Source organism: Lathyrus oleraceus, chromosome 2, assembly GCF_024323335.1.
Source record: "Lathyrus oleraceus cultivar Zhongwan6 chromosome 2, CAAS_Psat_ZW6_1.0, whole genome shotgun sequence".
Taxonomy (NCBI): Eukaryota; Viridiplantae; Streptophyta; class Magnoliopsida; order Fabales; family Fabaceae; genus Lathyrus; species Lathyrus oleraceus.
In genome coordinates, this window is record NC_066580.1 from 227,720,135 (window position 1) to 227,734,337 (window position 14,203).

At 39.9% G+C, this 14,203-nt stretch overlaps 1 protein-coding gene across 1 annotated transcript; it reads left to right on the forward strand.

The window, feature by feature from the left end:
- The first annotated feature begins 1,029 nt into the window (after positions 1-1,029).
- Positions 1,030-1,545, forward strand: LOC127122691 (uncharacterized). Its single transcript, XM_051052989.1, has one exon. The coding sequence runs from the start codon at positions 1,030-1,032 to the stop codon at positions 1,543-1,545; it is 516 nt and encodes a 171-aa protein (XP_050908946.1).
- Positions 1,546-14,203: the final 12,658 nt, after the last annotated feature.

Here is a 14,203-nt window from a genome sequence, read left to right on the forward strand (position 1 = left end):
TTTGTTGGGGAAAATAAACTTCTTAAGGAGATTCATATCGAATCTAAGTGGTAAAACGAAGGTATTTTCGCCACTACTTAAAATTAAGAAGGAAAGTGATTTTTACTGGGGCCCCGAGCAACAAGAGGCTTTCGACGCAATCAAGGGGTACCTTACCAAGCCTCCTATTTTGTTACCTCCCAGTAGGAAGAAAAATATGAGTTTATATATTGCATCAGATACGACTATAGGGAGCATGTTGGCTCAAGAAGATAATAATGGTTCGAAAGACCTATATATTACCTCAGTAGAGTGTTGGTAGATGCTGAAACTAGGTACAGTCTCATAGAAAAACTATGCCTATGCTTGTACTTTTCCTGTATGAAATTAAAGCAATATATAAAACCAATTGATGTTTATGTTTCGTCTCATTACGATATTATGAAACATATGTTGTCTAAACCTATTCTGCATAGTAGAATTGGAAAATGGGCACTTGCGTTAACATAGTTCTCTCTAACATTTAAACCTTTAAAGGCCATGAAAGGCCAGATCGTGGCAGATTTTATAGTGGATCATGCCATGGACGAATCATCTCTGAATGTGGTCAACGCCAAACCATGGCATTTGTATTTCGACGGGTCGAGTCACAAAGATGGAACGTGAGTCAGGGTATTTATATTATCCCCTCAGGATGGTCCGACAAAGTTTTAGTACAATATCAATGAAAAGTGTTCCAATAATGAATCCAAATATGAGGCTTTAATAGTTGGTCTTTGAATCTTGAAAGGGACGGGAGACAGTCGAATTGAAGTAAAGGGAGACTCGGAGTTAGTAGTCAAGCAAGTTACACGCGAATGCAAGTGCACCAAGGGAAATTTGCTGAAGTATTTTGTGACTGCGGCATAACTGCTAGAACACTTTGAAGTTACCGACATAAGACATATACCCAAAAACAAAAACCAAGAAGCCAACTAGTTGGCCCAAGTCTCTTCAAAGTATAAGATGTCTAAGTCAAAATTACAAGATATGATCTAAGTTCGAGAGAAAATGGTGTCGAGTACACCACTGACAAAAGATATCCTCGACAAGAGTGACAGTCGTGATGAAGAGCTCGAAGGAGAATGGCAGGAAACCTGTGGAGTCGAGGAGTCCTGGGGACATGGAGTTTTCACTGTCAACAGTTCATCACCAACAGATTGGAGGAAGCCGATCGTTGAATACTTAGAGAATCCAGACGGAGGTACTGACAGGAAAACCAAATACAGGGCTTTGAGCTATGTGTGGTCAGGAAATAAATTGCTGAAGAAGACATCAGAAGAGGTACTACTTAAATTCCTGGGAGATACTGAAGCGTATTTAGCCATATATGAGGTACACAGTGGAGCCTGTGGCGCCCACCAGGCAGGCCATAAGATGAAGTCGTTGCTATTTCAACAAGGGGTTTATTGGCCCAGTATGTTGAAAGATTGCATAGAGTTTGCCAAGGGATACCAAGAATGCCAAAGACACGCAGGTATTCAACATATGCCGGCAAGTGAGTTGCATGCGATCATCAAACCATGACCCTTTAGGGGGTGGGCATTAGACGTCATTGGTGAAATTCGAACAGCCTCATCGAAGCAACATAATTTTATCCTAGTAGGGATAAATTACTTCACCAAGTGGATCAAAGTTGTCCCTCTGGTGAAGGTGGATCAAGATGTGGTGATTGAATTCATCTAAAAACACATTGTATATATGTTTGGCATCCCATAGACCATTACCACGAATCAAGAGTCAGTGTTTGTGGGACAAAAAATGCAAGAGTTTGCTGGCGAGACAGGCTTCAGGTTGGTTACCTCTACACCTTACTATGCACAACCAAATGGCCAAGTGGAAGCGGCCAACAAAGTGATAATAAGTTTGATTAGGAAACATGTTTCCAAAAAACTAAAGAACTGGCACAAGACGTTGGACCAAATCCTATGGGACAGTTGAACGTCCCCAAAAGAGGCGACAAATTCGAAGCCTTTTTTACTGACGTTTGGTCACGATGCCATATTGACAGTAGATATCTGCTTGCAATCCGCCAGAGTGCAACGCTAGAACGACCTCCACTCCGAACAGTATTGGGACATGATGTTCGACGAATTGGCTGATTTGGACGAAGAAAGATTGGTCGCGGCAGAAATGCTGATCCGACAGAAGGAAAGCATAGCCAAGGTATACAATAGAAAGGTAAAGGAAACAACCTTTACTGATAATGATTATGTTTGGAAAGTGATTTTGCCTATGGATCATCGAGATCGAACCTTAGGTAAATGGTATCCAAAGTGGGAATGACCATTTCAAGTAACTCGAACATTCGCTAATAATGCATATGAGATCAAAGAACTTGGTGGGGATCAAAGGGTCTTGCGAGTGAATGGGAAATACTTGAAGAAATATAAACCTATGCTACAAGAGATCCAAATCCGAACATAAAAAGATTCATTGATTCTTTAAAGTGGCCCAAAAGGGCGTTACAAAACATGGTCGACAGACCTTACAAGAGAAATAAAAAACAAAGGAAAAAATTCAAATGGGGAATCTAGACTTAAAGTCCTCAAACGAGGTTATCTCGTGACTGGTCCTATTGTCTAGAGTGACCTTCTTTCCGCGCAAGTATTTTATGTCAGCCTCGATCTTAAGGGCTCTTTCCCCATGAGATATTCCCCTCAAGACCTCATTATCGATTTCCTCTTGCGCAGGAATTCCATCAACCTTATCCAAAGAAGCTTTTTGCGCTTCTACCTTAGCAACCTTTTTATTAAGTTCAGCGATCTGGGCTTGGTAGTCGGAGATCTGCTGGTCGAAGGCTTCCCGTTGACGAAGACGCTCCTCCTTCTTGTGTTCGAATTCTTCGAGTTCCCGTTCACAGGCCTCACTAGAGTCCCATTCGATCTTTGCCTCATTAAGTTTTGTTTTAATCTGAAGGTCAGCATTTTGTCGAAGGTTGAGGTCCTTGACAAATTGAGTGAAAAATGGCTTAAACTCGACGAATTACTTGACCATTGAGGCAAGAAGATCATGGAGGGAAAGAGAGTCGAGGAATTTAAAAAATCACGAGCAATATCCCCTTCTGTTTCAAGAGTGCACAAAAATTCTCCATTAAGGAGTGACGCCTTCAGTTGCTGAAGAATGAAAACAACCTTGGCATGAAGCTCTGAGGGAGTGACGACAGTCGAAGAGGGGGGTGGCACATCAATCGACAAACGACGAATTTGTTGTAACTTTCTTAGGGCATCAACAGGGTTCCTTTGCTTGAGAGTCCTGATTTCGCTAGGGGTCAAAATGCTGGTCGACGCGCTTTCGTCAGTCACGTTCAGCGGATCAAGAGGTTGTGGAGATGCAAGACTTTGAGGAGCCACTTTGAAACTCAGTTTGTCACTGAGGGATGAAGAGAACGTCGGCTGGAGGATGTTCGATCGTATCTCTAACCACGGTTTCAACCTCAATCGGAGAGCCCACCGGTCCATGAAAGGTATAAGTGTTAGATCACATGACGAAGAGAAACCCGTAGATAATGGGGAGGAGTGTGGACAAATACCTGGAGATCCACAAGAGGTGGAGAAGTAGTGGGAGTCCTCTCTGAATCACGAGGAGTGAGGACTTCTTCGACATCATCCTGGACTGTCGGGGAAACCCTTGGAGCCACCTTCGTTGGAGTCTTCTGGGCTTGAGCCTTCTTCTGCCGCATGGGGGTAGGAGGAGTTTTGGAAGGTGCTTTTGATGTAGAAAAAATATGCGAATGCACACTCCCGTCAGAATCCTCATCGTCCAACACAAGCTCTTCCTCAGGTACCTGAATATTAAAATGTGTGAAGATGTGATAAAAGTCCTAAGGAAAAAACTTGTTCATAAAGTGAATAGGAAATACCTGCAAAGGGGGGGTCGAAGGCGCTCGTTGCTTCTTCGAGGGCTTCTCCAGAGTCGGCTCAGAAGAAGGGGAGAACCTTCTTCGACCATGATAGGAAAAACCGTTAGTGTAGAAAAACGCCAAGGAAAGAAGAAACTAAAGCAGTAACACGTACCTTTTTGGGGGCTTCGTCGACTTGAGGATTTTGGATTTTTGGGTCGGGAGCATTAACGGATAGAGGCGGAAGGCGGTATATCACCGGCGAGAATGGAAAGTGTGTCGAACATGTTTTGAAGAAACTTGTCACTTGGGAAAGCATGACTGTGGTAGGAGTTCCACCATTCGTCAAAATCAATGGTTGTTAGGAAAAATTGTTGAAACTTGAAGACTGGGAGTTCGTAACGGTTAGTAGATTTACAAAAACGGAGGCAAGCCTTGTGATCAACAGTTGTTAACAATCGAATGGACCATACAATATCGGTGTCATGAGATACCAGATGTTTCAGAACCATCTGGCTTAGGCTAAATTGACGAGCCACAAGGTTCGGTTGATTGCTCATGAAACCGAACCCCTTCAACCCTGGTTCAATCTTGTAAGACAGTAAGGTAGGAGTCAAGAAAGCTCTCCATATCGTGTACGACTGGGCTGCAGTCTGTGGAGAGCCACCGGGAAAGGGATCTTTGAACCATTTAGGGCCGAAGGTTCTGTCAGTAAAGGGCGCCATACCAGGAGCAAATTTGTCTGCTTCGATGAACATATTTTAATAATTTTATGAAGATACATGTATTAGGAGTCTTCTGACAGGTCGTCAAAGCCAACCTGGCTCCTTCGATCAGTCAATCTTCATTTAGTCGCATGATACGCTCCGACATTGTATATCCTAACTGATACTCAAAGGTAGCATTTAACCAATGTTGCAAGAGCCATAAAGGACCCGACCAATTCATGTCTTTAGGAGTGTTGGAAAGAAACTTTAGTTTCAGGGTTGCCAGCCCCAAAGCTTGATACAAGGAGGCCAATAGCAATTTGCCTAAAGACACTTGTCGACCCTCATGAATCTGGATCGCCAGGGTAATATAGATTTTTGCTATATGCAAAGAAATAGGATAGAACACGTAGTATGAGATCCATAAAGTGAGGAAGGATAGATGCTCCTCGTCGGACCCTTTGACAGAGTCCTTGTCGTTGTGGTCTTCGATGTAGTTCAGAAGGCTGACCCGATCAAACGAGAAGGTGTTGTATGTCGAAAGGGTGGGATCGAAGGCTTCCCCCAGGGGAGAAAGGTCGGTGGTTTCTGCTACGTCGAAGAGGGTGGGTGTTAACACCCCACAAGGCAACTGGAATGTGTTGGTCGAGCCTTCCCAGAAGTATAGGGACACCAACAACATGTAAGGGTTAACACGATGGGTGTACCTTGATATTTGAATCAGGTCGTAGATTCCTGCACTTCTCCATTGGTCTTGACGCTTTTGTTGGACTTTGTTAAGCCACGCCAGGTATTCCTTGTTGCCAGGAGTAGGCATGGACCTAAAAACCCTGGCTTTCGCCTCCATGAATATGACGTCGAGCACGACAAATTTGTCAAAAGCAGGAGGAACATCAGGTTTGTACCCAGGAAAAAAAGGCGCAACGACCTTTGGGGAAGATTTTGGGTCGGTAAGAGGTCTATGGAACGGCAGAAATTTATTATCAACCATAAAAGGTATCAACATCTGGCGTTTCCAGTTCTTCATAACGGCTTCATCAGAGGATGTGGGTTGAGGAATGCGATTCATACCCTCTTTAGCAGTAAGTTTGAAAGCAATGGGATTGTTGCCAGTAGCATAGGTAGTGATGTCTTTGGCATGAGAAGATAAAGTCATGGTAATATGAAACAAATGACAGGAGTTTTGAGATTCTGTGTGATAAGTTGCAACACAAAAGTGGTTAAAGGTATGAGCGCAAAAGATACGTGAATATGGAAGCAGAAGAGTAATTGAAGAAGAAGAAGGAGCTATTTATAGGCCAGCAAGGTGAATAGTCGAGCACTAGGTGATTGACAAGTGGATGGCTAGGAAGTAATAAGAAGAGTTAGTGGGTTTCAGTTGGGATCCCACGACCTAGGGATAACTGCTAATGATGGTAGAGTGTCTTGGAAATCGTGCGGCCGAAAAAAGTCATCATCACATACTAGGTCATGAGTAATGATAAGATGGCTAGCCGAAATTTGGAACATCAAAAGGAAAGTTTCTTGATCGATGTACTCATGTCGAAACCAGCCTTTTTAGGGGGCAATTTGTTAGCTGACCAATTTCGGCCAGAGAATAAAGCCAATTTCTACTAGGGAACTTGTCGGAGCATCCTCGACAGGATGCTGGACGTGTCCATAGGTCGACATCTATAAGCTTCGATCGAAGTCGAAGGATTTGAAAGATGAATGAAATCGTGGGCAATAAAAGAACGTGAGTAGTTATTTATCAACACGGGGGAAGTTGACCGATGTGTTACATCATGAGATGGTTTTGTAACCTCCAGAGGGTTATTTTCAATTAGTATTTAAGCCAGTGTTAGGTGAGATTCTAGAGGTGGCATTTTGAACATTTGCAGTAGGAGTAAAACTTGAAGTATCAAAGCGTTCACGAGAAAAGAGTCAAACTCCTCACAAAAATGTACTTTTCCTTCATTTTACATTTACATGACATTTAATCTTACCAAGTTTACCTTTGTTTCTTGCTTTACCATTTACACTTTCCTTTTTAGCCTTAATTTTACGCGTTTTTAACTCATCAAGAGTTACATTTACTTCTCCAAAACCTTTCAACGACATTGTTTACCAAAAACCATACGCTCAAAACACTAAGTCCAGGACTTTGTAGCCGGTTCTGCAAGTTGCCCTCTTATAGGAAGGCTAGAGATTGTTGGCGAACCAACAAATTAATTTTGGTATTTTTCATGAATTAAATGTTTTTGTGCATATTTTTAATTGTTTAAAAATACTTATGACTTTTTAAAAATTGTGATTTTTTTGTCTAAAGTCCTTTAACCTTGTTTGACCTAGGATAAATCTCTTGGCCATTTATTTGGTGTTTTGAAGGGATTTTAGGTTTTGTCTAAATTAAAATGTATTTTAATTCATTTTTAATGTGATTTTTAATTGATTAAATGTTTAAAAACCATGTTGTGTCATTTTTATGGTCTTGTGATGTTTGACTTTCTGTTTGGGCCTTGGTCATGGTTGATTTGACTTTTGTTGGATCAAAACCATTGGACTTAGGGGATCAATGAAATGTACATTTCATCTCCCAAAATGAATGGATGGTTTTGATCAGGTGAAATTCCTCTCATGATCAATTTGTGTTTCTCTTTTCCCCTCCCTGTTCATCTTCATCCTTATTCTTCCCTATTCCCTCATTTGACCAATGAAATCTCTAATGTCTAAATGTTAATTGATTCATCAATGACCTTGTGTCAGATGAATCAATACAAGTATGAATGAGATAAGTCCCTCCCATTTTCTTTTAGTGTGTGATATGTTTTAGGAGTTTGGTTCTTTGTACCAAATCTCTAACATGCATTAACACCTATATTTTTATTGCCCGACCTCAGATAGTTGTGACTTCTACATAAGTCAAATTACGATTGCTTAACATAGAGCTAAATTTGACCTTCAAGGCATAACATTCTAGTAAGTGAGATTGTAAGTCTCCCATTCTTCATGGCATTGTGTGGAGACTTGAACTTTTTTCCTTTCATGAGAGCTAGTGGCATATTTGTTGAATTATCCAAGTTGAATCCCTTCTCATGGAAGATGTCTTGGTTTAAGTATTCATATTTGTGAATGAATGGTTGAGTGTTCTCCAAAGAATGACTTAATCAATTAAAACTTTACACTAACCTTTGACTAACATTTGGCTAACATTTGGCTAACCATTGACTAACTCTTATTCATTATTGCTTTACTTTCAAGTCATTTACTTTATGCAATTTAAATTTTAGTCTTTTATCATTCATTGTCATTTACATTTCACATGACTTGTTTATGTTTCAAGTCCTTTTCACTTTGCTCATTTGAGTCATATCTTGTGATTGTATATATTTGTTTGTTTGTCTTTGTTTTGTTTGTGGACTTAGGACCTTAAAACACATAATAACAACAAAAACCCTAAAAAACATTTGGTGGACTGTTAAAATTTGATCTGAACTTTTGGACTTAGAATTAGGCAGCCATCCCTATGCTAAAGGACTTGGCCAATGCCAACATTTAGGACTGAGCTATCTTGAATTGTGCTTTCATCTGATGCAAGACCTTGAGTTCCCATTGATTCATCTACTACCTTGTCCTTGTATTGAATTGCTTATTTTGTTATTTTTCTATGTCCGATGTTTTGTTCTGAGTTGATAAAGGAATATTTCATCTGATACATTGGAAGACATTTGAAGACTGCTAGCTATTGGAGTGCTTGCTTGGATGTGGCTATCTTTATTTGATGCCATAATCTTTATGATGTCTGGATATTGCTCATTGCTTGGTCAAAGTCCAAAGGAAAATGGGTTTCTATATCATTCTTGTTTGTTGGATTGCATCCCATTGGTCAGATCTTTTCAACTCTTAACTTTTTATTTTTGCTTAGGATAACCTCTTCATCTCCTCACACTTCTTAAATTTCAAAACTTCTCCCTCTTTTCAAATATCTTCTTTGCTTATTTTCTAACTTAGACATGTTTTAATGATTAGAAACTTTAACCTTATGCCAATGAATTTTTAAACTTTTTCTTAATCAAACTTGTAAATAAAATTAATCATATTGACTTGACTTTCAAAAAGATAAAAAGAACTAACAACCCCATTCAAAACTTTGGCCTTTTGTGCCCTTTTATTTAAACTTTTTTTGTTAAAATCAATTCATCAACTCATTTGAAATTTTTATCACGAACTATGGGGTTTTGATCCCTCATTTTTTATGTTGGTATGTAGGCACAAGACCGAAGGTCTTGTCAAACACAAAAGTATAATCAATGAATTCTTTTCTCATCCCCACACTCTATACTTTATCAAACATGTTTTATACCAAAAACATATGCACACATAAAAAAGGGTTCCCTAGGAGTACCTATGACACTTTGGGTGCTAACACCTCCCCTTTGTGTAACCAACCCCCTTACCTGTAATCTATGGATTTTATTAGTTTTGATTTGAAAACTTCTTATCTTTGGGTTTTGTTCATACTTTTCCCTTTTCTTTTGGAAACAATAAAAGCGCGGTGGCGACTCTAGTTTTATTGACGTTTAGCTTATCCATAGCTTGGTGGTCATGAATTTACCGCTACAGAAATTAAGTGGCGACTTTGTTGGGGACTAGTCCTCAGTGGGTTTAGCCTACTTTTATTTATGTGTATATATTGGTATATTTGATGTTTGCAGATATTATTTGTGTGATATAATCTATTTGATGTGCTTGGTGATCTGTGTGTGGTGAGATAAGTTCTAACCTGAACTTGAGTGCAATTAAGATATGAGGATGGTATAGTCATGTTCAACTTGTATGGAGTAGTTCTTAACACACTGGCTTGAGACCCATCTACTTAGTGGATGCCTCTTTGGAGTTACTGATGTCACACAAGTTACTTGTGGATAGGCATTGCTTTCTCTAAATCTGGGGTCCGAGAAGCTGAGGACCGTAGAACATTTAACCCAACTTGGCCTATTTAGGACGTAGTGTAGATACTGTTTAAGTGTAGACATGATAACAGTTGTTACACGATACTACACTCAGATGAGTCTCTTTTGAGAATATTATGAGTTGATGAGTCAGTCATCCTAACCTATAATATCTGATAGATGGGATCAAGACCCCGAGAACTTTTATAGAACATGATCTGCAGGTTTTTATCCTTAGTACACTCCTTTGGGATGGTTCTTAACCCGACTCCATTCTCGTGACTCACAATAAACCCTTTGATTCTCGATTGATCCGATCAAGTCTTTTCAATATCAATGGAACTTGGGTGTTGATAAGGTGAAAGCCATAATCCACCAAAATGGATGATTGATCTTGCTGATGACTTGATCCACCCGTTGACCTTTGTTTGTGTTTGTCTTGTGTGTGATCCCTTGTGTGTGATTTTTGCATTCATGCATACATGCACATCATGACATTCATCACAGAAAATAAATTTCAAGGAACTAAGGTCTTATTTGGAAATATTTTTAGACCATGGATAATGGGCGAAGGAACACTAAGAAAGCTCATTATTTTTAGACCTGAGATCTAATGTTATAGCTGAAGCTCATTATTTGAAGAAATCTGAGATTGATGCTCATCTGGTGAAGAAAGGAGGAATTCTAGGGTTGACTTCTGACTTTCTCATTGGTAGAGCTACTATTTTTCCTCAAGCCGGTAGCATGAATGCTTTTAAAGCTATCTTGGTATTTCTCATCTATGGTTTGGCCTTGTTCCTTAACATTGACGATTTTGTTGATTTTAACGCCATTAGAATTTTCTTGATTGGGAATCCTGTTCCGACTCTGTTGGGTGACATATATTTCTCTTTGCATTTGAGGAATTCTAAAGGTGGTGAGACTATTGTGTGATGTGTTCCTCTTCTGTACAAGTGGTTTATTTCGCACTTGCCTCAAATGTCTGCTTTTTTGGAGAACAAGCAATGTCTACGCTGGTCTCAGAGACTTATGTATCTCACTAATGATGATATTGTTTGGTATGATTCTGCATTGGGTAGCTTGGATATCATTGACAGTTGTGGTGAATTCTCTAATGTGCCTCTCACTGGTACACAAGGAGGAATCAATTACATCCATGCATTGGCTCATCGTTAACTTGGGTTCCCCTTGAGAGATAAACCTAATAACACTCATTTAGAAGGTCTATTTTATCAAGAGGGTAAAGATCCCCAACTTTTAAAGAAAAGGATGATACATGCTTGGCATAATGTACATATGAAAGGAAGATCCGAGCTTGGTCCATGCAACTGTGTAGCTTTGGAAGTTTACACCATTTGGGTGAAGAAAAGAGCTTTGGAGCTCAAGATGTTGTATGCTTGTGAAAGATCTATGTCTTTGGTTATGGATGAGCCATCAACTCTCCCTAACTAAGATATAGAAGAATTAGAAGATGCACTCACCAAGATGAAGCAAGAGATAGATATGTGGGAAAAGTGGTTCCATGCTTTGAGCCAAAAACATGAAGAGTTGCAGCTTGAGTCTAAGGACAAGGACACACTTATTGATATTCTTGAAGACCGTGCAGTGAAGAGACAGAGGGAGCTAAAGGGTTTAGTTGCCTCTAGCATGCCTTAACCTTCCCATGCTAGGAAGAAGATTGTTGATCAACTAGTTCTTGAGAAGGCTCAAATGAAGACATCCTTTGAGTCTGAGATTCGACGTATCCGAAGGAAGTATGCACCCATAGACAGATCATCGGATGCAGTTTCTAGGGATCCTTAGGATGACATTTTCCTTTTCTCTTGTATTTGTATTATGGTTTCTGAAATTGTACTCAGTGTAATCCTTCCAATCTTTATGAATAAAAAGAGATTTTTTGGTCAATCGAATTGTTATTATTAATTATTATTATTTGAATATATATATTTGCAAATAAGACTTCATATATTCCTTGAAATTAAAAACAATCAAAACATTGCATTATATGCATCATTTGCATGACATGTTTCTTACACCAGATGTCTTATCAGTTCTTCTTCTGTGCATCAGCCAAGCTGACTCACCATTATAATAATCGTGCTAATCAACCTAAGAGAATGGAGCATCTAGAGCAAGAGAATAGAGAGCTGAAGGATGAGAGCGCCAAACTTACGAGACTAATGGAATCCGTGATTGCTGCTTAGAATTAGTCGTCACCGTCTCCTGTAACTCCTCCTCCTAAGAGGATTGTCATTTCTAAGATTGTTTCATCAACTGTTCCTGTCATTGCTGCCAGCCAACCCTTCCCTGCTATGCATCCTGGATTCCCTTGGGGAATGCAACCACACTTTGTGCCAGAGGGGTATACACCCATATTTGTTTCTCTGTCGGCATCTAGCCCCGTCATGTCAGTGCTACCTCCTATCGCTCACACTCTTCCTCATGTTGAGGACACCATCAACCATTCTGAATCGTCTGAAGGTCCAGATGTCTATGAGAAGATGGATGAGATGAAAGATCAATTCCTTGAGCTGCACAAAGAGTTGAAAACTCTGAGAGGGAAAGATTTGTTTGGAAAGAGTGTTGATGAACTCTGTTTGGTTCCCAACATTAAAATTCCGGTAAAATTCAAGGTCCCAGACTTTGAAAAGTACAAAGGGAATACTTGCCCGCTAAGCCATCTTGTTATGTATGCCAGGAAAATGTCTACTCAAACTGATAATGCCCAGCTGTTGATTCACTATTTCCAAGACAGTTTAACTGGAGCTTCCTTGAGATGGTATATGGGCCTGGATAGTGCTAGCATTCATACTTTCAATGACTTAGGTGAGGCCTTTGTCAAGCAGTATAAGTACAACATTGATATGGCGCCTGATAGGGACCAATTGAGGTCTATGTCCCAGAAGGACAAAAAGACATTTAAAGAATATGCCCAGAGATGGAGAGAATTAGCTGCTCAGATCAGTCCGCCTCTTGAAGAGAAGGAGATGACCAATATTTTCCTAAAGACGCTGAGTTCATTTTATTATGAACGTATGATTGCAAGTGCCCCTAATGATTTTACCGAAATGGTAAACATGGGGATGAGGCTATAAGAAGGAGCCTGTGAAGGATGTTTATTTAAAGAAGAGGTGTCAACTAGCAAGAAGAATGGTGGAAGTTTCTCTAAGAGGAAGGAAGGAGAAACTAGTTCAGTATCAGTGGGGAGGCAGAGGAGGCCTATTGTCAAAAAAAGTTCTCAACCCCGTCAACATCAACACCAAGTTTCTTCAGTAATTCCTTTTTTTCCCAACAATTCCAACAATCAATCAGTTCCAATTCATCAACAACAACATTAACAACAACCGCAACAAATAACCAACTATAACAACAACAATCATCACCAGCAAAATTTTGAGAGGAAGAAGGTCACCTTTGACCCTATTCCTATGACATATGCAGATTTGTACCCATCATTGGTACTCAAAAATCTAATTCAGCCGAGAAACCCTCTATAAATTCCTGAGCCACTACCATGGTGGTTCAAGCTTGATCTTCATTGTGCTTTTCACCAGGGATCCCCTGGTCACGATATAGGAAATGATATCCATTGAAATACAAATTTCAAAAGCTTATGAAGTGTGGTATAATGTCCTTTGAGGATAGAGAGCCTAATGTGAAAGCCAATATGTTGCTTACTCATGGTAACGCTTCTGTCAACATGGTGGACGGTTGTCCAGGGAATTTTAGTGTTTTTGATGTGAGGCGTATTTGAAGGTCTCTGGTAGAAATGCATAGAACTTTGTGTTTAATCAGTGACTGTGAACATGACCATGATAGTTGTCTCATTTGCAGTGTGAACCCTCGTGGGTGTATGGTTGTCAAGAGAGATATCCAGAAGTTGATGGATAAGAATGTAATCCAGATTCAATAGTCGAGGGATATGTGAAATGATGTGAATGTCATTGTACCGGAGTTCAAAACCCCTGTGCGGGTAGTTATTCAGTTTGATAGCAACAACATCAATAATGTCAATAGATCGGTATCACCGTTGGTTATACAGTTAGCGGCCCCCGTCCCATACACATCGGATAAAGCTGTGCCATACCAGTATAATGCCACTATGATAGAGAATGGTCAAGAGGCTCCTCTACCGGTTGCAAACTCAGTGGTAAATATTGCGGATATTGCGAAGGTGACCCGTAGTGGTCGGGTGTTTAGTCTAGTGTTTCTGAAAGTTATGGAAGATGTTTCCATAGGGAAGAAGGCAGAGATTCCTACAGTGAATCCAGTTAGTACTCCAATGTGTCAGTATGGTGAATCCAGCAAATTGAAGGCTAACGATGATGATGAGGTGTTATAATTGATTAAGAGAAGTGAATTTAACATTGTGGAGCAGCTGCTCTAAACACCTTCAAAGATCTTTGTGCTGTCATTGCTAATGAATTCTGAAGCGCACAGAGAATCATTGAAGAAAGTGTTGGAACAAGCTTATGTTGAACAAGATGTTATTGTGGATCAGTTTGACGACATTGTTGCCAACATCACTTCTTGTAACAATTTGAGTTTTTGTGATGAAGAACTTCATGAGGAAGGCAGGAATCACAATTTGGCATTGCATATTTCGATGAATTGTAAGGAGGACGATCTGTCCAATGTTTTGGTTGATACAGGATCATCGCTAAATATGTTATCGACGTCAACTTTGTCAAAACTCTCTTATCAAG